Source organism: Colobus angolensis, unplaced genomic scaffold (genome assembly GCF_000951035.1).
Source record: "Colobus angolensis palliatus isolate OR3802 unplaced genomic scaffold, Cang.pa_1.0 Scaffold180, whole genome shotgun sequence".
NCBI classification, from domain to species: domain Eukaryota; kingdom Metazoa; phylum Chordata; class Mammalia; order Primates; family Cercopithecidae; genus Colobus; species Colobus angolensis.
In genome coordinates, this window is record NW_012114933.1 from 5,613,910 (window position 1) to 5,641,263 (window position 27,354).

The 27,354-nt window shown below is 41.5% G+C and overlaps 1 protein-coding gene and 1 pseudogene across 1 annotated transcript; one reads left to right on the forward strand and one right to left on the reverse strand.

Moving 5' to 3' along the window:
* LOC105509892 overlaps window positions 1-6,511 on the reverse strand; it is a 7,560-nt pseudogene extending 1,049 nt beyond the window's left edge.
* Window positions 6,512-16,697: 10,186 nt separating this feature from the next.
* LOC105509893 lies at window positions 16,698-22,762 on the forward strand. The gene is made up of 4 exons (XM_011939378.1): window positions 16,698-16,717; window positions 17,946-18,063; window positions 19,889-19,924; window positions 21,764-22,762. The coding sequence occupies exons 1-4, from the start codon at window positions 16,698-16,700 to the stop codon at window positions 22,166-22,168; spliced, it is 579 nt and encodes a 192-aa protein (XP_011794768.1). The 3' UTR covers window positions 22,169-22,762.
* The last annotated feature ends 4,592 nt before the right edge of the window (window positions 22,763-27,354 follow it).

Sequence of the window (27,354 nt, forward strand, 5' to 3'; positions counted from 1 at the left end):
CCGCCCGCCTCTGTCTCCCAAAGTGCTAGGATTACAGATGTGAGCCACCGCGCCCGGCCCTAACACTGCATTTTAAACAAGATCCCAGGTGATTCCTATGCACATTAACTCTAGAGAAGCACTCGTCTAGAAATTTCCCAAATCTCCCTAATGAGAAGAATGACCTGGGATGCTTGTTAAGTATTTAGATTATCCGGCATATTTCTTAGCAATTCTGATTCATTAAATCTAGTAATTTGAAAAATTACTCTGGGTTAGTATCATACAGCAGATCCTTGAAGAACCTCATTCCATTATAATGTTGATGAGAAAAAAAAATTGACACCCAGCTGGGGCCACTGCCTGTGTGAAGTTTGCACGTTCTCCCCATATATGCCTGGGTTTTCTCTGGGCGCTCCAGTTTCCTCCCATATCCCAAAAATGTCCACATGAGGTGAAGGGGCATGTCTCTACATGGTCCCGGTCTGAGTGAGTTTGTGTATGAATGTGCCCTGTGATGGGATGGCATCCTGTCCAGGGCTGGTTCCTGCCTTACACCCTGAACTGACAAGATAGGCATTAACCCTGAACTGGAATAAATGGGCTGGAAAATCAAAATAAATAAATACAAATTATTATAAAGTAAAAACTGATAAGTCTACGATAATCATACAAATATACAACAGTAGATCTGAAAGCACTCAGCAGACCTACTGTATTTGTGTGTGGTGTGTGTGTGTGTGTGTGTGTGTATTTTAACTGCATGGTGGTAAGAGCTGTTGCTTACGTTTTTCATTTTGCAAACATTTCTTCCTTAATTTAACCCAGCACTACTATAACCACCTTCACTCATTGATTCACCAAAAATTGGGTAGCCTGGGCCTAGTGGCTCAAAGTGTAATCCTGACACTTTGGGAGGCCAAGGCAGGCAGATCGCTTCAGCCCAGGAGTTTTAGACCAGCCTTGGCAACATGGCAAAACATGGTCTCTACAAAAAAATACAAAAAATTAGCTAGGTGTGGTGGTGTGCACCTGTAGTCCCAGCTACTGGGGAGTCTGGGGTGAGAGGATCACCTGAGCCCAGAGAGGTCGAGGCTGTAGTGAGCCGTAATTGCACCACTGCACTTCAGCCTGGGGTACAGAGTGAGACCGCGTCTGAAAAACAACAAAAATTGGGTAAATCATTGTCTTGTTTTTATGAATCTTTCTTAAATGTATGCATAACTCATATTTATTTCGTTGTTTAATATTAGAAGTATTTTGGTCTTTATTTAGAAGTTTGAATGTATGGCCTGGTGTGGTGGCTCATTCCTGTAATCCCACACTTTGGGAAGCCGAGGCGGGTGGATCACCTGAGGTCAGGAGTTCAAGACCAGCCTGGCCAATACGGTGAAACCCCCATCTCTACTAAAAATACAAAAAAAATTAGCCGAGTGTGGTGGCGGGTGCCTGTAATCCTAGCTACTCAGGAGGCTGAGGCAGGAGAATTGCTGGAACCCGGGAGGTGGAGGTTACAGTGAGCCAAGATTGCGCCACTGCACTCCAGCCTGGGGACAAAGTGAGACTCCAATTCAAAAAAAAAAAAAAAAAGAAGCACATGCATATTAGTCTTGTCCACATTCCAGTTCTCAAACCTGTGACTGTTATATGGGAAAACAGTCTTTGAAGATGTGATCAAGTGAAGGGTCCTGGGATAGGAAGATTATCCTGGATTATCTGGGTGGTCCCTAATTGCAATCACAAGTGTCCTTATAAGTGGGAGGCAGAGGGAGATTTGACTCCAAACAGAAGAGCAGAAAACAGAGTGCCCTGCCAGCACATTAATTTCAGCCCAGTGAAACTGACTTAGGATTTCTGAACTCCAGAACTGTGAGAGAATGTCTCTTGTTTCAAATCTGTGGTGTTTTGTTACAGAAACGTTAGGAATATGGATATGCATATGTTCTGCTTTACAAAATAATGCCAAACAATTTACAACCAAAATTGGCAAGTATTACAATTAATGACATGTTAATGCTCTATATGAAATGATAGTTCAAGTGATGGTTCCAGAATTCCTATAGGGTGTAGGTGTAGGTTAGGAAACTTGTATTGAAGTTGTGTTTTCATAACACTTTAAAAAACTCTTGGGGAAAAAGCATCAAAGTTCTCTATCAGAGAATGTGGGTGGAGAGAGTAGGTCAGCATTGGTTGGCACACAAGTCATTACTTTTCAGGCTTGCTAATTAAACAGTTGGGCATAGTGGCACATGCTAGTAATCCCAGATGCTCTGGAGGCTGAGGCAAGAGAATTGCTTGAACCCAGGAGGCGGAGGTTGCGGTGAGCCGAGATTGTGTCATTGCACCCCAGCATGGGCAACAAGAGTGAAACTCCATCTCAAAAAAAAAAATAAAAGTTTCAAGGTGTTTTTGTGACCAGAAATGATCAGAACTTGACTCTTGTTTGTATCAATTAACCTATGTGAAATTGGTGTTGTTATAAGCCGTTTTGCCTAAAGTCAGTTTCCAAGAACCTACTGATGACGTTAAGAGAGCACTTTGTATTTGGGGAACGCTACTCTCAAAAATAATCAGTCTATAGCTGACAGAGCCTTCCTGTGGCAGCCTCTTCCTCCTTTGCATGCAAACTTGTATTTTTCTTACAGTGCTTGTCATACCTGATCTATATTACAGTCATGATATAGCAGACCCCAGTATTCTCCATGTAGGATAAAAAACTCAGAGAAATCAAGAATTATTTTTCAGTTATTTGTGTGCCCAAAAGAATGTAAAACAGGTCTTACCCTTAGTAGGGACTCAAACAATTCTTTGATTCAATTGATGACATTGATGAAAAATTAGCTGGGCGTGGTGGCGTGCGCCTGTAGTCCCAGCTACTTGAGAGGCTGAGGCAGGATGATTAAAAGGATGTGTTGTTATTTAGTAGTCCAGACAGTTGGGAAATATGAAGCCTGGAAAGATTATGACTTATTTAAAGAAGGAAGAACAAGAAATAAATTATGAACTCTGTGCCAGAAACCCTGTTAAGCTTCTTACATCCATTCTCTTCAATGAATAATAAATTGGAGATGTTAATTAACTTGCTTGCTCAAGATGACCTAGCAAAGTAGTTAGTGGAGCCAGGATTCAAAACCTGATCTATGTGGCCATATCATACCAGGGTACAAGAAATGGGTGGCAGAAATTACTGGGCACAGAATGAATTGTGGAAGCAAGCAAAGCAGGTATCAAGCATTTTTTTTTTTTTAAAGAACAAACAAACAAAAGCATGCCATATGTCAGGTAACCAAGAGCTGGAGGCAGAAGAGTTTAGACCAGAAAGTGACAGTCTAGGACAATTTCATGGAAGGAAATCTAACATGAAAAAAAAAAAATGAGTGTGGTTTTAGGGACCTCAAAAGACCTATCTCTTGGCTAAGAGAAATGTACACATCCTCCCTTATTTGCCTCAACAACCTTCACCCTCCAAAATGAGGTTTGCTGTTATAGATGGGTCAAATACAAGAGCATGCGGTGAGTCAGGCTTTCTTGAATAGATAAATGTTTTAATCCAGCAGGCTATTGAGGTGAAACAGGACCACAGGCTGCTTTTCCTGGTGGGGAGCCCCATCATCTGCTGGTCTCTGCTTCACTAATTGGCCCCTTTCTGCCTTGTGTTTCCAAACAGTGGGTAAGGTAAAGACAGGGAGGTGATTAGATCATAAGGATAGAGCCTTCATGAATGGGGTTAGTGTCCTTGTGAAAGACATCCCAGCATCCCCTTGCTCCTTCTGCCATGAGAGGACTTAGCAAGAAGATAGTTATCTATGACCCAGAAAATGGGCTCTCACCAGACACCAAATCCACTGGCACCTTGATCTTGGACTTCCCAGTCTCCAGAACAGTGAGAAATAAATATCTGTTATTTACAAGTCACCCAGTTAATAACCTTTAGTTTTAGCAGCCCAAAGGGACTAAGAGAGGTAAGATGGAGTCCAGTGGCCCCTCCTAAGAAGAGGTGTTCTCATTCATTTAGCAAACAAAGTGGGAATCACTTGCAAAAGTTTTACTCCCAGGCTTTAAGACTCTGCTTGTCTGGAAGTCTTAGTATCCAATAGAGGGATGCTTCCACCTAGAAACTTCTTCCATTGAATTGAAACCTAAAACTGCTCGTTCTGCCATCAAAGCAACAAACATAGGAAGATGTTGCAGTTGACAGCCCTTGGTAGCTATAAAGGCAATGGAAACACAAAATGAGCTTACAGGAAGGAAATAATAAATGCCAGCTGTGTCTAGCTATGGAAATAAGAGCCACTGCCTTCATCTGTACTTAGTTGTTGTTAAAGTTATTATTGTTAGTGCATAAATGTCATGTTTTTCTTCCCCTTTCCCAGATATTGTATATAGGGTGTGTTTTACACATCCAATATACACAAGTGGTTAAATACAAGTGGTTACATTTTACGAGTCGTAGTGGCAAAATGATGAGAAGTAACAGCCGAGCCAGAGGAAAAATGATCAGCAGTTTATTTTGAACCTGAGATGCAGCTTTTAACCTTGGGATGCCATAGCAGGGCTTGCCTTTGGTTGTAACCCTGCTAGGGGAAACCAGAGTATGTTTGTTATGCATGTAATAGTTGGCTTATGTTAGAAGGGGACCGAGAGTCTTCTTTCATGACCAGGAAACGATAGACTGTTCTGCACAATCATAAAGCCTTTCACAGTACTTGCTAGTTCCACTGTTCCGTTACTGCCTATTTAGGGGACGAGGAGGGGCGGGGAGGGAAGCACCCTTAAGCTTGGAGAGGAAATGAATTTGGCTACCCTCATGGCCACAGATGATTAGACCAGTATACCCACTGGCGACTCTCCACAGCCGATGGTAACTGACCAATCAAAAAGATCCTCCCTGCTCAGAGAATTTGAAGTGAAGAGTTAAAAAACAGAAATAAAGACTACATAGACTATGGAAGAGGAGAGGAGAAAGTAGTTAGTACCTAGGCTGCCTCAAACCCCAAATGCTTTCCATTTCCAATCCATATGAATTCCTGCAATAAATCCCTTTTTTTTTTTTTTTTTTGGAGATGGAGTCTCGCTCTGTCGCCCAGGCTGGAGTGCAGTGGCACAATCTCAGTTCACTGCAACCTCTGCCTCTCAGGTTCAAGCAATTCTCCCTACTTCAGCCTCCCGAGTAGCTGGGATTACAGGTGCCTGCCACCATGCCTGGCTAAATTTTGCATTTTTTAGTAGAGACGGTTTCACCTTGTTGGCCAGGCTTGTCTTCAAGTGATCCGCCTGCCTCGGCCTCCCGCAGTGCTGGGATTACAGGCCTGAGCCACCATGCCTGGCCAATCCCTTTGTATTTTCAAGCAATTATGAATGAGTCTGTATACCTAGCTATGAAAGAGACCTAACATAGTGCTGCTAAACACCTAGGTAATTTTTAAATGTGCCATCTGATACATATGAAGAAACATTTGTAACATATGTGCTTTGTAAAGCATAACAAAATAAACACAGAAGGAGCCACCACTCAACATAAAATCTTAAGCATCTCCAACTCTGTTGAAGTTACCTGGGTGCTCCTCTCTAATCCCACACCTCCAGCCTGCTCCATTTTCCACCAACCCAGGGGTGACCACTATTCTGAAATTTGTCTTTTTCATTGCCTTTCATGTAAAAGAAAATTGTGGTTTTGCTACATATTCATCCCTAGTCAATATTTGACATGTTTTGAGCTTTATAAAAACAGTATCATACCATATACACTAGTAAGTGAGGATTTGCTCTTTCACTCATCATTGTTTCTAATGCTTATTCATGTTGTCTGTTGCTATAGATAAATCATTTTCATTGGTGGATAAATTTCTGGTTATGTGAATATACCACCCTTTACTTATCCATTCACCTATCAATAGGCATCTGGGTGGTTTCCAGGCTATTTTGCATTTTGAGAAATGTACCTATGTACCTATGTAAATTCTTGTACCTGTTTCCTGGTACACTTAGGCAGAGGTATCTCCAGAGTACTTAACAGGAATGGAATAGCTAATGTATTATGGTAGACTGATAATAGACCCCTCAGATATGTCCACATTCCAGTTCTCAAACCTGTGACTGTTATATGGGAAAAGAGTCGTTGAAGATGTGATCAAGTGAAGGGTCCTGGGATAGGAAGATTATCCTGGATTATCTGGGTGGTCCCTAATTGTAATCACAAGTGTCCTTATAAGTGAGAGGCAGAGGGAGATTTGACTCCAAACAGAAGAGCAGAAAAAAGTGCCCTGCCAGCACATTAATTTCAACCCAGTGAAACTGACTTTGGATTTTTGGAGAGAAATTAATGACACGTCAATGCTCTATATGAAATGATAGTTTGAGTTATGGTTCCAGAATTCCTGTATAGGGTGTAGGTGTAGGTTAGGAAAATTGTATTGAAGCTGTGTTTTCATAACACTTTAAAGAACTCTTGGGGGAAAAACATCAAAGGTCTCTATCAGAGAATGTGGGTGGAGAAAGTAGGTCAGCATTGGTTGGCACACTCACAAGTCATTACTTTTCAGGCTTGCTAATTAAACAGCCAGGTTCTCTGCTTGGTTATATTATTCTCTTGTTGGAGACCTCAAAGAGTCATCTTATTGGCCCCAATTCAGGGAGGAATAATCACTTCTCAGATGCATTAATGGATTTTTAGTATCATTGGCATGCCAAATACTTACTAGAACGATTTCCTTATTTACGAAGGTATTTTTGTTATTAAATCAAGAGCAGATAGGAGCATTGCCCTGGCCTCTGCACCTTGCAGAAACAGCACTTGTTTTCATGACAGAACCCCCAACGACAGTTGAACTGGGGTTAAACGGAAGACAAGCCCTTTGTGTCCTTCTCTCCTTGCATATCTGATTTATCCAATACAGTTCATAACTCTCAATCTTGCCACACTTCCTGCACTACAGGATCATTGCTGCTGCTACTGACAGTGGGAACTCATAAGAGATGAAAGCATGAGAGTTTTTTAAATGTTGCCTTTCCAACTAAAAATCAGGAGAAGAAAGATATATCAGTGTTCTATTGCTGCTACAACGAATTACCACCAACTTGGTTTTTCAAAAACAATACAAATTGTCTGGGTGTGCTGGCTCATACCCGAAATCCCAACACTCTAGGAGGCCAAGGTGGGAGTATCACTTGAGCCTAGGAGTTCAAGACTAGCCTGGGCAACACAGGGAAACCCCATCTGTACAAACAATAATAAAACAAAAATAGCCAAGCATTGTGGCACGTACCTGTGGTTCCAGCTACTTGGGATGCTGAAGCAGGAGAATTGTCTGAGCACAGAAGGTTGAGGCTGCCATGATCTTGCCACTGTACTTCAGCCCGGGTAACAGAGTGAGATCCTGCCCTCCCTGCTGCCTAAAAAACACAAATTCATTATCTTACAGTTCTGTAAATCAGACATCCCATATGTTTTCCACTGGGCTTAAATCAAGGCGTTGGCAGGATTGCGTTCCTTTTAGGAGGATCTAGGGGAGAATCTGTTTCTTTGCCTTCTCTTACTTCAAAGACTGCCCTCATTCCATGGCTCATTATTCTCTCTTCCATCTTCAAAGCCAGCAATTAGCATTTCTCTAACTATTCTTCCATAGTCACATCTCCCTCCTACCACATTGGGAGAGGTTCTCCAATTTTAAGGATGCATGTGATTTTGAATAGGACTCACCCAGATATCCCAGCATAATTTCCCCTTCTCAGGGCCCTTAATTTAATCACATCTGAAAGTCCCTTTCTTTACAAAGTAGCATATTCACAGGTTCTAGTAATTAGGACATTAGGACATGGATGTCTTTGGGGGACCATTATTCTGCTTACCACAGGTTTGTTTAAAGAGGGAAATGCAATGACAAATTTGATGCTTACTTAGCTGCTGGTGTTATAGACATATAAGCCATATAAATTTAAACATAATGTTTAGAAAGCCCATTAGAACACTGTAAAGCACAACATATAAATCAATTTTATATACAACTCAAATTACTGATGGAATTATATACTACGTACTTAATATCGATGGAATGTCTTAATTTTTTTTTCTTTAAGACACAGGGTCTTGCTCTGTCACCCAGGCTGGAGATGCAATGGTACAACCATAGCTCACCATAACCTCGAACTCCTAGGCTCAAGTGATCCTACTGCCTCAGCCTCCCAAAGTGCTGATCAGATTAAGGTGTGAGCCACTAGGCTCAGCTGAAAGGTCTAAATATCAATGGAATTATATAGTATGTACTTCTTTCACTCAACATCACTTTTGTGAGATCCACTGATTTGTTGCATGTGGCTGTAAATTATTTATTCTCATTGTTGTAGAGTTTTCTATATCTTATGAATACACCACAATTTATTCATCTATTTTTGTTTTTTTGGTTTGTTTTGTTTTTTGAGACGGGGTCTTGCTCTGTCACCCAGGCTGCAGTACAGTGGGACAATGTCAGCTCACTACAACCTCTGCCTCACGATCCTCCCACCTCAGCCTCCCAAGCAGCCATGACTACAGGTGCACATTAATGCAATTAGCTAATTTTTGTATTTTTTGTAGAGATGAGATTTCTCCATGTTTCCCAGGCTGGTCTCAAACTCCTGGACTCAAGCAATCCTCCCACCATGGCCTCCCAAAGTGCTAGGATTACAGGTGTGAGCCACTGTGCCCAGCCCCATTCTGTTTTTTATGGACACTTGGATAGTCTCCAAGTTTGGGGCAACTATGCATTGTACTGTTATACACATTGTTGTCCATGTCTTTTGGTGAACATGTGAACACATTTCTATTGCATTACATTTGGAAGTGGTATTTCTGGGTCATAAAGTGTGGATATGTTCAGCTTCACTGGATATTACCAAACAATTTTCTAAAGTGTTTGTACCACTCCTACCAGCAATGTATGAGGATTGCAGTTACTCCACATTGTCACCAGTACTTTTTCTCTATAGATATTCTGGTGGATATTTAGAGGGATTTAATTATGGCTGTGGTTTGCATTTCCCTAATAACTAATGAAGCTGAGCATCTTTTACTATATTAGCCACTAGGATAGCCTCTTTTATGCAATATCTGTTCAACTATTTTGTGCATTTTTCTATTTAGTTGTTTGTCTTTTTCTTAGAGGATTTTTCTTTTTTAGAATAAAATACCTAGGAATACAACTTACAAGGGATGTGAAGGACCTCTTCAAGGAGAACTACAAACCACTGCTCAAGGAAATAAGAGAGGACACAAACACAAGAGAAAACATTCCATGCTCATGAATAGGAACAATCAATATCGTGAAAATGGCCATACTGCCTAAAGTAGTTTATGGATTCAATGCTATCCCTATCAAGCTAACACTGACTTTCTCTACAGAATTTAAAAAAGCTACTTTAAATTTTATGTGGAACCAAATAAGAGCTCATATAACCAAGATAATCCTAAGCAAAAAGAACAAAGCTGAAGGCATCACCCTACCTGACTTCAAACTATACCACAAGGCTACAGTAACCAAAACAGCATGGTACTGGTACCAAAACAGGTATATACACCAATGGAACAGAACAGAGGCCTCAAAAGTAACGCCACACATCTACAACCATCTGATCTTTGATAAAGCTGACAAAAACAAGCAATGGGGAAAGGATTCCCTATTTAGTAAATGGTGTTGGGAAAACTGGCTAGCCATATGCAGAAAACTGAAACTGGGCCCCTTCCTTACACTGTATACAAAAATTAACTCAAGATGGATTAAAGACTTAAACGTAAGACCTAAACCATAAAAACCCTAAAAGAAAACCTAGGCAATACCATTCAGGACATAGGCATGTGCATAGACCTTATGACTAAAATATGAAAAGCAATGGCAACAAAAGCCAAAATTTACAAATGGGATCTAATTAAACTAAAGAGCTTCTGCACAGCAAAATAAACTATCATCAGAGTGAATAGGCAACCTACAGAATGGGAGAAAATTTTTGCAATCTATCCATCTGACAAAGGGCTAATATCCAGAATCTACAAGGAACTTAAACAAATTTACAACAACAACAAAGAAAACAACTCTATCAAAAAGTGGCCAAAGGATATGAACAGACACTTTTCAAAAGAAGACATTTATGCAGCCAACAAACATATGAAAAAAAAGCTCATCATCACTGGTCATTAGAGAAATGCAAATCAAAACCACAGTGAGATACCATCTCACCCCAGTTAGAATGGTGATCATTAAAAAGTCAGGGAACAACAGATGCTGGAGAGGATGTGGAGAAATAGGAACACTTTTACACTGTCAGTGGGAGTGTAAATTATTTCAACCATTGTGGAAGACAGTGTGGCAATTCCTCAAAGGTCTAGAAGCAGAAATATCATTCGACCCAGCAATCCCATTACTGGGTATGCACCCAAAGGATTATAAATCCTTCTACTATAAAGACACATGCACATGTATGTTTATTGCAGCACTATTCACAACAGCAAAGAGTTGGAACCAACCCAAATGCCTATCAATGATAGACTGGATAAAGAAAATGTAGCACATATACACCATGGAATACTATGCAGCCATAAAGAAGGATGAGTTCACATCCTTTGCAGGGACGTGGATGAAGCTGGAAACCATCATTCTCAGCAACTAACACAGGAACAGAAAACCAAACATTCCATGTTCTCACTCATAAGTGGGAGTTGAACAATGAGAACACATGGACAGAAGGAGGGGAACATCACACACCAGGACCTGTCAGGAGGTAGGGGGCTAGAGGAGGGATAGCATTAGAAGAAATACCTAATGTAGATGATGGGTTGATGGGTGCAGCAAGCTACCATGGCACTTGTATACTTATGTAGCAAACCCGAACATTCTGCACATGTATCCCACAACTTAAAGTATAATTAAAAAAAAAAAAAAAAAAAAGGGCAGGTGCGGTGGCTCACACCTGTGATCCCAGCACCTTGGGAGGCCGAGGTGGGCAGATCACAAGGGCAGGAGACTGACCATTCTGGCCAAAATGGTGAAACCCCATCTCTACTAAAAATAAAAAAATTAGCTGGGCGTGGCTGCACACGCCTGTAATCCCAGCTACTTGGAAGGCTGAGGCAGGAGAATCACTTGAACCCGGGAGGTGGAGGTTGCAGTGAGCCGAGATCATGCCACTGCACTGCAGCCTGGCGACAGAGCTAGACTCTGTCTCAAAGAACAAAACAAAATAAAACAAAAACAAAAAAACAAAAAAAGAATACTCAGAGAAATTCCAAATCTTATTTATATCCTATTTATATATAGGATTTGGAACTATATATTTTTTAAAAAACTTCTGTTTTCCAATGAGTTGTTGCTAGCATACAGGTATGCTACTGATTTTCTCTATTTAATGTATATTAAATTTTCATTTTTCTGGCCTTTCTAAGTTTTCTAATTATAAAATTTACAGAAGTGGAAAGAAAAAACAATCACATTAAAAAGTGGGCAAAAGACATTTCCCAAAAGAAGACATACAAGTGGTCAATGAACATATGAAAAGAATGCTCAACATCAGTAATTATCAGAGAAAAGAAAATCAAAACCACAGTGAGATACCATCTCACACCAGTCAGAATGGCTATTATTAAAAAGTCAGAAAACAACAGATGCTGGTAAGGCTGCAGAGAAAAGGGAACTCTTATATACCGTTGATGGAAGTGTAAATTAGTTTAGCCACTGTGGAAAGCAGTTTGGAGATTTCTTTTTTTTTTTTTGAGACAGAGTTTCACTCTTTGTTGCCCAGGCTGGAGTACAGTGGTGTAATCTCGGCTCACTGAAACCTCCGCCTCCTGGGTTCAAGTGATTCTCCTGTCTCAGCCTCCTGAGTAGCTGGGATTACAGGCACCCGCTACTATGCCTGGCTAATTTTTTGCATTTTTAGTAGAGACGGGATTTCACCGTCTTGCCCAGGCTGGTCTTGAACTCCTGACCTCAGGTGATACACCCGCCTCAGCCTCCAAAAGTGCTGAGATTACAAGCGTGAGCCACCACTCCCGACCAGAGATTTCTTAAAGAACTTTAAATGAACTACCATTTGATCCAGCAATCTCATTACTGGGTATGTAGCCAAAAGAAAACAAATCATTCTACCAAAAAGACATATACACTCGGCCAGGCACATTGGCTCACACCTGTAATCCCAGCACTTTGGGAGGCTGAGGCGGGTGGATCACCTAAGATTAGGAGTTTGAGACCAGCCTAGCCAATATGGTGAAACCCCACCTCTACTAAAAGTACAAAATTAGCTGGGCATGGTGGTGGGCACCTGTAATCCCAGTTACTCGGGAGGCTGAGGTAGGAGAATCACTTGAACCTGCGAAGTGGAGGTTGCAATGAACCAAGATTGCACCATTGCACTCCAGCCTGGGCAACGAGAGTGAAACTCCATCTAAAAAAAAAAAACCAAAAAACCAAAAACCAAAAACAAACAAAAAAGACATATACTCTCATATGCTCATCACAGCACTATTCATGATAGCAAAGACATGGAATCAACCTAGTTGCCCTTCAGCAGTGGGTTGGATAAAGAAAATGTGGCACATATACACCATGGAATACTATGTAACCGTAAAAAGAATGAAATCATGTCCTTTGCAGGAACGTGGATGAAGCTGGAAGCCATTATTCTAAGTGAATTAATGCAGCAGCAGAAAACCAATATGGTGAAACCCCATGTCTACTAAAAATACAAAAATTAGGTGGGCGTGGTGGTGTTATGCCCAGACCGCTTATTCCCCAGAGAAGACCACCAGAGTCCGGAGTCAAAGCCAAGCGGCAAGGATCTTTATTACGGGTTCGAACCTGGAACTTCCTCACTAGTCATGAGACGAGCGGGAAAGTTCCTTAACTGGGCTCCAGACAGCATTTTTATAGTCAGCGGTAAACAGGTACAGAGTCATAGGGGATTTTGTGCACATCATACTTAGGACTGGCTGACATTTGAACAAGGTGATTTGGCTGATTATGATCGGTTCCCGCCATTTCTGGTATTTCGGTTACATTTTGAAACACTGATGACGTTTATCAGGGGCTTGTTTTCCCAGTCTGCTCACCTGGTCTGTTCTGCTTTCTAGATTCCTGGAATTGTTTGCCTAAGTTAGTTTGGGAGTTGTTTTTCAACCTTGCCCTATTTCACTTTGTTGCTAGGTTTAGCAATGGGGTGGGTACACGCTTTACAAAAGGCTTTGACGTGAAATATTCTTGTGGTATGCCCTTTCAACCGCACCTGGCCTAAGTTCCCCTTTTATATAGGCACAGTTTATGGCGCCCCAAAATAATTACAATAGTAACATCAAAGATCACTAATCACAGATCATCATAACAGATATAATGATAATGAAAAAGTTTGAAATATAGCAAGAATTACCAAAATGTGACAGAGACACCAAGTGAGCACATGTTGGAAAAATGACACCAATAGCCTTGCTAGATGCAGGGTTGCCACAAACATTAAATTTGTAAAAAATGCAAGATTTATGAAGTGCAATAAAGTGATGTGCAACAAAATGAGATATGCCTATATTGTATTATTTAGGGAATAATGACACAGAAAAAAAAGTCTATACATGTCCAGTGCAGATGGATTTTTTAAAAATATTTTCAACTTTGAATTCACAGATGAAGAACTCATGGATACGGAAGCCCAGTTGTATTCATCCTCCATCTGGTCAGTATGGAAAGTTCTTTCTCTAACTTTGGAATTACAAACCTGATTATCATTAATTGCAAAATGTATATGGATTTTAATTTTAAATATGATTATTGTGCAATAATTCTTTTTCTGAAAGTATTTTCCTCTTTGTTTGCTAAATTTACCTTTTAATAATTTTTTCTTTTCTTTCTTTTTTCTTTTTCTTTTTTGAGATGAGGTCTCACTTTGTCACCCAGGCTGGAGTGCAGTGGGGCAATCTCAGCTCACTGCAAACTCTGCCTCTCAAGTTCAAGTGATTCTCCCACCTCAGCCTCCTTAATAGCTGGGATTACAGGCACATGCCTGCCACCATGCCCAGCTAATTTTGTTGCTGTTGTTCTTTTGTTTTTGAGACAGAGTCTCGCTCTGTCACCCAGGCTGGAATGCAGTGGCTCCATCTTGGCTCACTGCAGCCTCTGCCTCTTGGGTTCAAGCGGGTGCAAGCAATTCTCCTGTCTAAGCCTCCTGAGTAGCTGGGACTACAAGGGCACACCACCACACTCAGCTAATTTTTGTATTTTTTAGTAGAGATGAGGTGTCACCATATCAGTCAGGCTGGTCTCGAACTCCTGACCTCAGGTCATCCACACGCCTCAGCCTCCGAAAGTGCTGGGATTACCGGCATGAGCCGCCACACCCGGCCCTAATTTTTGTATTTTTAGTCGAGATGGGGGTTTCACCATGTTGGCCAGACTCGTCTTGAACTCCTAACCTCAGGTGATCCATCCGCCTTGGCCTCCCAGGTGCTGAGATTACAGACATAAGCCACTGTGCCTGGCCAATGATTTTTTTTTTTTTTCATTTAAAATAACTTGAAGCCTACAGAAAAGCTCAAAAAAAAAAAAAACCACAGTGAACACCTGTGTATACTTGACCTAGATTTACCGAAGATTAACCTATTGTTACATTGCATTTGGTATTGTATCTTTTTAATCTTCATTAATCTAGGATAGTTTCCCTGCCCACCCCACCCCACCCCACCCCCCGCTTTTTAAAAATAGTTAGGTGGGTTCAGGCCAGCTGTCTTCTAGATTGTTCCACAATCTGGATTTAATGATTGATTCTTCAGATAAAATATTTTTGGCTAGCACTTAAATAGATGACGTGTGCTTCCCATTTCATCACATCAAAAGGCACATTTCAGTTTGTGCTATTATTGGTGACATGAAGTTTAATCAGTTAAGGCAGAGGTATTCCAAATTACTCCATTGAAAATGCACATATTTCTCTTTTATATTTAATTAGTAGCCTGTGGGCAATACTTCAAAGTCCTGTGAATATTCTCTTCCCCAGTGTTTTGCCTAATGGTTTTGGTATGCATTGATGATTCTTGCCTAAATCTGTTATTATACTGATGGTTTCTTTCTTTTTTTTTTTTTTTGAGGCGGAGTCTCGCTCTGTCGCCCGGACTGGAGTGCGGTGGCCAGATCTCAGCTCACTGCAAGCTCCGCCTCCTGGGTTTTATGCCATTCTCCTGCCTCAGCCTCCCGAGTAGCTGGGACTACAGGCGCCCGCCAGCTCGCCCGGCTAGTTTTTGTATTTTTAGTAGAGACGGGGTTTCACCGTGTTAGCCAGGATGGTCTCGATCTCCTGACCTCGTGATCCGCCCGTCTCGGCCTCCCAAAGTGCTGGGATTACAGGCTTGAGCCACCGCGCCCGGCCTTCTTTCTTTTTTTCTTTCTTATTTATTTATTTGGAGATGGAGTCTCGCTCTGTCACCAAGGCTGGAGTGTAGTGGCACGATCTCAGCTCACCGCAACCTCCACCTCCAGAGTTCAAGCAATTCTCCTGCCTCAGCCTCCCAAGTGGCTGGGATTGTAGGCGCCTGTCACCATGACCAGCTAATTTTGGTATTTTTAGTAGAGACGAAGTTTCACCATACTGGCCAGGCTGGTCTCGAACTCCTGACCTTAGGAGATCTACCTGTGTCGGCCTCCCAAAGTTCTGGGATTACAGGCAAAGTGCTGGGATTACAGGCGTGAGTCACCGTGCCCGGCCTGTACTGATGGCTTCTAAATGGTCAGTTACAAATTCTGTCATTCTTTACACATGTATATTCTTTTAGAAAAAAGCAGTTTCTTTTCTTTTCTGTTATTCTTCTGGAACAAAGCAGTTACCCTCTCCATTACCACTTTTGCTTTTTTACTATGACTGTGGACTCATGGATTTTTATATTCTATGTTTTATAGTCAACGACCATTATTATTCCTTTTGACATTCAAATTGTACCAGATTTAGCCAGTGAGAGCCCTTTCAAGCCATCTCCTGTGTCTTTTTGATGTGTTCTCATCGTTCTTCAAGTGCTTTTTGGCTTATAATACAAGATACTTCAAGCTCACTTGTGTTTTTCCTGCCCCTTATATAGTGTCAGCTATTTTTCCAGTAAAACTTGCTTTCTTTTAGTAGGTAACAGTATTTAGAAACTAATAGCTGGGCATTAGATGTACTCATTGCTGCTGGTGTATCGTATTAATTGCTACTGGGATGTCATTGCCTCCTTTCTGTTGATGGACCTAGGAAGATTTGTCTTAGGAAATCATGAGTTAATACTAAAACTTCCAATTCAAATCTGTCACCACAGGTTTCTTTAGGATTCTCTTCACTTTCTCAGATTCATATTTGTATCTCCTTTCTCCTATAGTGAGAACTCTGGTTCCAAAAAGAAACACACACAAAAAATGCATTTACTCCTTTGTTCTAACCATGCAGAATATACACACGTGGTGTGTGTGTGTGTGTGTGTGTGTGTGTGTGTGTGTGTGTGTGTATGTGTCATAGTTTTAGAATTTACTTCTCCAGTAACATTACCAATAATAAAGATTCTATTTAAGTTTTCTGGTCAGAACCAAATGATGACGTTTGTTAAGAATACAGATTTCTGGGCTTGCCCCTAGCCTGCCAAAACAGAATACTTGGGAACAGGTACCCTTTAGTCCTCATTTAAAAAAATGAACACTCCAGGTGATTTAGAAGAACTCCGATGTTTGTGATTCAATGATGTTGTGATGAGGAGCTCGAGCTCTGGGTAAGAAAGGTTGGTGTCCTTGTTCCGTTACTTTATCTCTTCAGTTTCTTCATCTGTGCAACGTGATGATAACAGTCTTTTCAGGTTCATCACCTCGTACTTAGAAAAGCGCCTGGCCTATAGTAAATACATAGTAAAGGTACTGATCTTTTTTTATTATAAGATATTGAACTGAATTGCCACATACTTCCTATCTGGCAAAAATTAAATTAGTTTTAAAAGCAGTTTATGTCATGATGTAATGTTGTAAAGTTTTTCTGAAATGAATACATTTGTGAAAACACAAGTAAAAATTTTCTGAAAGCTACACTGTAAAGATAAATGTGCATGATCAATTGAGATACACGAATATATGTTTATATATTTTACAATTAAGTATGTATTTCTTTACTTCTTCCACCCATTGGGAGTCCAGTATTTTGGGGCAGATCATGTAACAACTGTAATGATAATGTTACCCAAAACTGATGAAAAGAAGAAGAATAACTTCGACAAAATACTTCTATTTTTGCAGCCTGTGCATATTATTACATTATGAACTTTTAAAGGGAGGATGGACTATTTTTTATTCACTTTTATAATCCCTGTCCCCAGCACCATATTTTGACTGTGGTGATACAGGAATACCTCACTTTGTGGCACGACACATATTTGTGGGATGAATGAATCGTTCTTTCTCTCTTTTTTATTGTAGGAAAAAATATGTAACAAAAAATTTCCACTTGATTTTAACTGTACAGTTTGGTAGCATTGAGCAGATTCATATTAGAACAGGGTTCTACTGACAGCATTGGACCAGAAAAATTTCTGCTTTTCACTGTGGAATGTCATTTGAATCAGAAATCTTCTTCTGGGGACTTTGTTATTTGAATTTCTAACTTTCCTTATTACTTGCCTGGGCGAAAACGCATACTGAACAACAAAATGGTAATGTTCATCCTCAGAGACTAGACCTTGTCAATGTTCTCTGATGCCTAGTAGGACCACTGCAGGAAGAAAAAAAAGTTAATGGGACTGTTGCTAGGAGACGGGAGAGCCAAAAGCTCATAGTTTTGTAGGGGTTCCTCTGGAAATCAAGGCAACTTAAGTGTGTTTTGGATTAGAGGTTTAGCTATTAAAATCTGCCCTTTGATGAGCATGCACATTTTAGCATATAATGTTTAGTATGATTTCATGTTTTTGGAGAATTCTTGAGGATAATCTCAAGGCCTTTCATTTCTTTCCATAGGGATAATCCCTTTTTCAGAGCACATCTCATTTCCAAGTGGCTGTTGCGCTGCTGTTTGCCCCCACTCCTTCAGTGCGGCAGCCAGCCTCAGAGCTGGTGGGGAGACAGCGTGCCGCTGGTAAGTAGCTGAGAAATATTTTGTAAAATAGATATCCAGACTAAGATTTTTAAAGCAAGTGACATGTTTTGATGGAACAGAATAATGCAAAACTGTGTAGGAATCCCTGATTCTAATCAGCAGCATTGGGAAATGGATTAATTAAATTCTAAATATTACCTGGTCATTTTTCTAGTTTAAAGCTTGTTTCTTAAATGACGGAGTTGCTAGGAGGAAATATAGAAACTTCCCCCTTGTGGTTCTTGTAAAATATTTCCTAAAATAAGATTTAATGAAGATGTTACTAAATTGGCAAATTGCTTTCAGAATTGTACCTCAGCTTTATGATATTTGTATTTGACGTGATGAAATGGGTTATGATTCAAGATGTTCTCAAACCTGGTTTATTTTCTCAGTGCTGGGAGAGCGTAAGAAAAATATTATTTTGCAATGCAGGAAAGGATACGACGCCTTATTTTTTAAATTGAGAGAGTCCTGTGACGGGATGTCTGTACTAGAGAAAAATGAGGAAGAGGGCAGTTTGTAATAATGTTCAAATTGATTGCTTCATGTGATATATGAACGTGTATTCAATGAGAAACATTAAAATTTGGCTTTAGGATGAAAAATCATGAAAAAGTAATAATGAATATTATGACTGTGACTTCACTGGAAAAAATTCATTTGTATTTTTGGACAGCAATTTATACAGTAAAGACAGAGTGTTCTCAGTGCTTCTTTTTTTGAAAAGGGATGTGAGACAGATAGCAGAGATTCTTATCAACAAAGCTTTTATGTTTGTTTCTGAAACATTCCTGAAAATGTCTATGCTTCTGTAGCTCTGTTTCTGCAAGAAAAATGGAAAAAAAAAAAAAAAAAACAAGGGAAGTGGGGGTTTATTTCTTTGAAATTCAAATTGACCCTTGAACATGAGGAAAAGAAAAATGATAGATAAATAGATTCGTTTTTTAGTTAGATGACAAAAAAGCAGCAATCCAGGAGGTAAAATAAGAATGAAAAAGCTTAAAAGAAAGTCCTCAAGATGGGCCATTTTCCCCAAGTTGAACATGTCTGCTGGTAGCATGTTTTGCAGAGGGAAAGGGAGAGAACATACTGGAGGCAAAGGGAGGGGGCGTTGAACACAGCACTGCGGCAAAGAGAGTGACTGACGCATCCAGGGACATGTGACCATTCTCTGGTGTAGCGAAGAAAATTTGCCAGGACTCCATCTTGTATAAGAAATTCTATACATACTGACATGCAAATAATGCTATAATCTTTCAGTAGTACATAATGAGCTCATTTTGCGTGATCCTCCGCTGGCCTATATTGGTATTTTGTCTTTGCTTCTACACCCTCCTCTCTGTGCTTCCGGTGCTTTTATATACTTACTAAAATATTAAAAATGATGTTTTCCCCTTTATTATAAAAATATCATAGTCTTTGTAGTAAATTTTGAATAATTTAAAGATGACTATAAAAATTACCCATAATCCCATAACTTAGAGATAATTACTGTTAATCTTATTACTGTCAGTCTCTTTTCTCTGAATATATCCAAATAAATGCATAGAAATATATATTTTATAAAAATGAAGATCACATGTACATACAATTTTTAACCTGTTTTATCCATTAAATATATATTGGGAGCAATTCCCCATATTTTAAAATATTTCCCAAGAATGTGATGTTTTGTGGATGTATAATTTTCTATCATATAGATGTCCCACTAAATGTCTGACTATTGAATGTTTATATGTACATTATTTTTGCTGTTATAAATAACTGAAGGAATATCTTTCCATATAAATCTCTATGTGCTTTTCTGGTTTTTTCTCCCTAGGAAAAATTCATAGACATGGAATTCCTGGATCAAATGGTATGAATCAGTTTGAGGTTTCTTCCTCCCAACACCTATCACCTCATTTATTTATTATATGTGGTATAAACATTATTTTCCAGCCATTGTTTTCCTATTAATTTTTACCATTTATGGTGGTGATTTTTTTTTGGTATTTTACAGTTTTACATGTTAGATTTCCATATCTGACCATTTTAAGTGTTGTGATTTTTTCTTTCCTTTGATTAGTGTATTCACCTGTATTTTTTCTAGTTATTTAATTGCTTCATTTTTTTACAATTAACTCTTTAATCCACCTAGAATTCATTTTGATATATGTTATACAGTAGGATTAAATTTTTTTCCCCCTAATAGGTCACTGATTGTTTCAGCATCACTTATTGAATAATCCAACGCAACAACTGTTTTTCCATTAGATAGGGTGTAGCTTTCCACAGGTCGGCCATTTTCTCTTTACCCAAGATGGTTACATTTCGCAATAGTACTCCTACCTTCCTGCAGCTTCTGACAGCATGCTAGAGCACCATGTTTGTGCATGTGCCTTTCAAAAATCCTAGGCACATGCAGATTAGGGCAGTATTTTAAACAGGTTATTTTTTTCATTTTAAATATGTTACGTTTGTCACATTCTTGTTGCAAATTAAAATTTAAGGAATCCAAATACAGGAAACCACGGTTTCAGGTGTGCTATTCCTGTTGGGCACACCTGATATCCCAATTGTGTGTTAAAAAAAAAATGCCCCCGGGGTTAAAGTTCCTCCTTCAACCTCTTTTTTTTTTACTCTTCAGATACTCAATGAGTTAAACTTGCCTCCACTCAGTTCCTGGAATTTTCTAGAATGATATGAGAGGGAAATACAAGAAATGTATGAGGAGTAGAAGTAAATAATGTTTGCCAGCCTGTTGCTGGTCGCAGTCTCACGTAGGGTTTTAAAGGAGCTAGGGTGAGTCCTAATCCATGCCACTACTGCCATTACCTCTCCTAGACAGGGACACACACCAGTGGGCCACCTCTTTTCACTGCAGGTGTAAGGCTCAAGACATAAAGGAGTTTTTTAGTGGGAGATGGGTTAAATATTGCCCAGAGAGATCTGACAATTAAAATCACTTGCTACCTATTACCAAACCTCTCCTGGGCCCCCAACGAAGCTGTCTTTCTCTGTTGACTTCTGCTCCTGGCCTCTCTAGCTTTACTAATTCTGGAAAAAAAAAAAAAAAAAAGGGCGGGGTGGGGGCGCGTGAGTGGGAGGCTGCCTTGCCCGCGGTTATTGCAAAGGGCTCCTTTGGCTCACAGCCTCAGTCCCAGTAGTTTCCTGACTTGCCGCATTAGACTGTGTTTTGTTTATGAGGAGGTTGGTTTCCCTGGCAATGGCAGCTCGCCAGGACATGCGCATTTGCTCCACTGCAGTAGCAGAATGCGGCTGTGAGGCCAGGGGAGGGGTCCGGAGGGCCGCAGTGGCTGGAGTTATTTGGCAGACATGACGTCAGTTTTTCTGAGCTAAGCTGCCATCGTTATTGTATATGGAGCATTTTTTTTTTTTTATAAAGCTTGGAAGGCTTTTAGCCGCTCCTTTTCTTTCCTCCCAAATTAACTGCTTTCTATATGCTCACCAGTGACTTTTTAAGGTTTGAGGCCACCGATGCCCTCAGGGCCCCGAGGGGAATCGTAATAGTATGAGAACAGGAAACAGACTGCCTGGTTTCAGACCTCAGCTGCTTGCTAGCTGCATGACTGTGGGACGGTTACTTAAATCTCTCGGGTTCCTCAGATGTAAAACGGGGATGCTAACAGCATGTTTAGAACAGCGCCTGGCACGTAGTAACCATTATGTAAGCGTTGTCTATTATTATTTGTAGATACCAAGGGAGACTTGCCTGGAAGCAGACTTGTATCCGCAGTGTACAAACTCATCCTTTAATGCGCACACTGGCCAGAAAACACAAACACACATTTACTCCCACAGCACACAGACTCTTTTCACAGTACACACACTTGCCTTCCAGTACACAGACATATCCAAAGGCACACCGACAAGCACCACAGCAGAAAGATTTTCCCCAGAACACATGGACACCCCACTCCCCATATCATTAGACTCTCCCAGAGGCACATATGTACTCCTTAATGCAGAGACTCACCTAAGGCACACTGACGTACCCCGCGTGACACAGACTTGCCCCCCCCCACATAAGGACCCTAGTAAGACACACAAACAATCCCAGCATCACGCACTGTTCCCACATCACACGAACCCTTTCTAGGAAACACACAGCATGCAGACTTGCCCCATAGAACATGGCTTCCCCGACAAGCACACATACTCTCAAGGCCAGCAGACTCTCCCCACAGCACATAGACTTTCTCCAGAGTATACAGCTTCTTCCCACAGGAAACAGACTCTCCCCGGGGCACACAGACACCCCTGAGATCACACACTCTCACCGCAGATCATAGACTCATCTTAGAGCACTGGGACTCTTGCCAAGAAACAGACTTTCCCGGAAACAGACTCATGAGACAGCTTGAAGACCCGCATCGCGACGCAAAGACCCTCCCACAACAGACAGACTCACCCCATTGTGTACAGACAAGCACCACAGGCCACAGACCATCACATCAGGACACAGACTTGCCCAGCACTACACAGACACTCCCCCAGAGCACGTAGAATCACCCCACAAAGCACAGACTAAACCCATACTACAGAGACTCCCCCTATAGCTTTCAGACAAGTTGACCTCACCACAAAGATATGCGACAGTACGTCTTACAACATATATCACTCCTTGATGCACAGGATTGGGCCACAGCACACAAACTTGTCCTACAGTGCACAAATTCCTGTCACAAAAGACACACTCACCACACAATACAAATACTTGCTCCAGCCAGGCGTGGTGACTCACGCCTGTAATCCCAGCACCTTGGGATTACAAAGTAGCTCAAGCTGCTGCCTACAAAACAGGAGACGCCCAGCCATGCACAGAAATTCACCAAAATGCACAGATTCACCCATCCATATAAATACTCGCCTCACAACTCACACAAACACCATCGAGCACTGAGACTCACCCTAAGTGTACACACAAGCCCTTCAGGGCACAGACTTACTCTGTAACATACCACAGACTTACTCTGTAACATACTGAATCATATCCAACACACTTAGTTGTGCCTTATGATTCACAGTGATGCGTGTAAACGCATAGATTGCTTCCACAATGCACAGAATTGCATCATAACACAGACTTAACTCTACAGTGCAAAACCGACGGTGCACATAAACATTTCCCAGTCGGTAGACACACAACACACATATTGCCCCTCCAATGTAAAGATTTCCATCATGGTGGACAGACGTGCTTTTCCATGCTATTGAGCCACAACTCTGGCCTAGGACAACAGAAATACAGCTTGTGTAATAGTTACCAGCAAGGCCTCTAGACCCATACTAACTGGGTTTGAATCCAGGTCCCATCCCTTGCTGATTGTATCACCTCGGGTAAGTATATTTCTTTGTTCTTTAGTTTGTGCAACTGTAAAACAAAGATAACAGTAGTGCCTACTTCAGAGGGTTGTTGTGAATAATAAATACATTAAGATTTGTTAAGTGCTTAGTACACTGCCTGGCACATACTAACAATTAGAATTGTTAATTTATATTACAGCCATCACTGTCTTTACTACCAAAACAAAAAAAGGCCTACCCCAGACGTCTAGAATCATCTGACAACACGAAGACTCACCATATAGTATATAGATTAGCTCTAGAACATCTAGAAACACTCGACAGCACACAGACACCCTGCCATAGTACCCACATACCCTACAGACGGGAACCCCAACCAGACATCACTCACAACACACAGAATTGCATCACAAGTAAGAACTTTGTGCACAGGCTTGCTCTATAACACATCCCACAATACCCAGACTGGAAGCCAGGCTGTGTGTTGTACCCAGCCTTGCCCCACAAGGCACAGGCCCACAACACACACACACACACACACACACACACACACACACACATCCTAACCTTATAGATATGTCCTACATCACACAAACACACCTTATCGCACACATATTTTTGTTTCACAACATGTGGATACCCCTGCTCTTCACAAACATGTTCCAAAATACATGCTCCTAAAATTGGCAGCATCACATGATAATACAGAGCCCCCATTCCACAACACTTTTTTTTGTTTTGTTTTGTTTTTGTTTTTGAGACGGCGGCTCACTCTGTCGCCCAGGCTGGAGTGCAGTGGCGCAATCTCAGCTCACTGCAGCCTCTGCCTCCCAGGTTCAATCAATTCTCCTGCCTCAGTCTCCCGAGTAGCTGGGACTACAGGCACATCCACGCCTGGCTAATTTTTTATATTTTTAGTAGAGATGGGGTTTCACCATGTTGGCCAGGATAGGCTTGATCTCCTGACCTCAGGTGATCTGCCCACCTCAACCTCCCAAAGTGCTGGGATTACAGGCGGGAGCCACCATGCCCGGCCACAACACATTTTACACTTATCTCATGCTTGTCTCATAAAGAACTACATGCCTCACGTCGCCTAAGTTGCCCGTAAATCTGACTTACCGAACACTACCACACATATGACCAGGCCCCACACTACACAGATTTGCTCTATAATACCTAGATAAGTCCTACCATGCAGAGATATCCCCCTAAACACAAAACCATCCTAAATGCACAGTGTCATATCACAACGGACACACAAACTCATCCCATAACATGCAGACTTGCACAAAAACACCCAGACTCCCACAAAGCAAACCCATGCCCACAATGCTAAAACCTGCCACACAGTGCCCAGATTGGCACAAGACAAAGACTAGCCTCAACTCATCTAGTCTCAACCCACATGATACAAAACTTGCTGTACAATGGTTAAAAGCTTATACTTAGGTCTCAGACTGCCTGAGTTCCAATCCCACATGCATCACTTACTAGTTGTGTGACCTCGGAAAGGTTTCTGGAACTCTCTGTGCCCTAGTTTTCTCAGCTATTTGTTAGGAATAATTATGTAATAGGGGTACTTATCTCTTATAGCTGTTAAGAGGAATAAATGGGCTGGGTGTGGTGGCTCACACCTATAATCCCAGCACTTTGGGAGGCCAAGACGGGTGGATTACCTGAGGTTGGGAGTTCGAGACCAGCCTGAGCAACATGGAGAAACCCCGTCTCTACTAAAAATACAAAATTAGTCAGGCGTGGTGGCGCATGCCTGTAATCCCAGCTACTCGGGAGGCTGAGGCAGGAGAATCGCTTGAACCAGGGAGGCAGAGGTTTCAGTGAGCCGAGATCGTGCCATTGCACTCTAGGCTGGGCAACAAGAGTGAAACTCCGTCTCAAAGGAAAAAAAAAAAAGAGGAATAAATGAGTTAATGCCTATAAAGTGTTTAGAGCAATGCTTAGTAAAGAGTTAGCGTTACTGGTGTTAGCTGATCAGGTTGTCATTGTTACTCCACACGGAACTGGAGCAAAAAGGTAAGACTCAATCTAAAACAACTCGAATCAACCTACAATGCACAGAATATCCCTCATAAAGCACAGAATCGTATCACAATGAATACTCTTACCACTCTTTTCCTATAACACCCATACTGAGGGCACCTATTCTTTTTTTTTTTCTCCAGACGGAGTCTTGCTCTTGTCGCCCAGGTTGGAGTGCAGTGACGTGATTTCGGCTCACTGCAACCTCCACCTTCTGGGTTGGAGCAATTCTCCTGCCTCAGCCTCCCGACTAGCTGGGATTACAGGCCCACCACCACACGCGGCTAATTTTTGTACTTTTAGTAGAGACAGGGTTTCGCCATGTTGGCCAGGCTGGTCTCGAACTCTTGACCTCAGGTGATCCACCCATCTCTGTCTCCCAAAGTGCTGGGATTACAGGCATGAGCCACCGCGCCCAGCCTAACTGCACCTATTCTGTAATGCCTAGAAGCATCTATCGTATACAGTTTCTGCATAACACCTAGACTTATCACACAATACCTAGACACACTACAGTGCACAACATACCCAGACTTATCACACAACACCTAGACACACTACAGTGCACAACATACCCATGAAACAAAAACTCATTCATGCAGAGTCATCTCAGTTTAAGCAAATGCACCCTATCATACACATACCTGCTCTCCAATACACATACTCACCCCAGAACACCACGTTGGCTCCACAACACAAGGAACTCACTTCAAAATCTCTAGAAACAATCCACAAGCCATAGACTTCTCCAATATGCAGAACAGCATCTCACCACATAAACGTGACTACAATTAACAGACAAGAAACCAGGACATGCTCCATAACACAAACATTATCCCCATGACATAAATGCTGGTCCAGCAAAATGCTGTCTTGCGTATACAACACTAAGATGTGCTTCATAAAATACAAACTTGTTTGACAACACAAATTAAAATATTTCAACATGGATATATATATTCCATAACACACAGACTTGCTCTACAACACACCGACACACCCCATATCACCCAGACTTGACCCAAAACACATGGCAATACCCGATAAACAGTCACTCCTTTTTTTTTTTTTGAGACAGAGTCTTGCTCTGTTGCCCAAGCTGGAGTGTAATGGCGTGATCTTGGATCACTGCAACCTCCACCTTTCAGGTTCTAGAGATTCTCCTGCCGCAGCCTCCCTAGCAGCTGGGACTACAGGTGTGCACCACCACGCCCAGCTAATTTTTGTATTTTTAGTAGAGACTAGGTTTCATTTTGTCCAGGCTGGTCTCGAACTCCTGACCTCAGGTGATCCACCTGCCTCGGCCTTGCAAAGTGCTGGGATTACAGGCGTGAGCCACTGCGCCTGGCCTGAGTCTCTCCCTTTAACACACAGACTGGCCACACAAAATAGCCTCTTCCTGCTACAACTTCCCTCACAGCAGCACATCCCACAAAGGATGGTCCACATACAGAGAAACACAGTAGGCAGATATGTTCTGCAACACACAGCCTTCCTGGACAAGACCTAGACTCGCCTGGAAACACTTAGATCCATTTTACATCTTAAAGACTCACATCCCAGGCCAGGTGTGGTGGCTCATGCCTGTAATCCCAGCACTTTGGGAGGCCGAGGTGGGCGGATCATGAGGTTAGGAGTTCGACACCAGCCTGGCCAACATGGCAAAAACCCGACTCTACTAAAAATATAAAAATTAGCCAGGCATGGTGGCAGGCACCTGTAATCGCACTCAAGAGGCTGAGGCAGGAGAATCACTTGAACCTGGGAGGCGGAGGTTGCGGTGAGCCGAGACTGCACCATTGCACTCCAGCGTGGGTGACAGAGCGAGACTCCATCTCAAAAAAAAAAAAAAAAGACTCAAATGCCAGATTAGTCTGCCAACCCATGGACATGCTTCACAATGCATGGATAGGACCACAATGCATGGACATGCGTTAC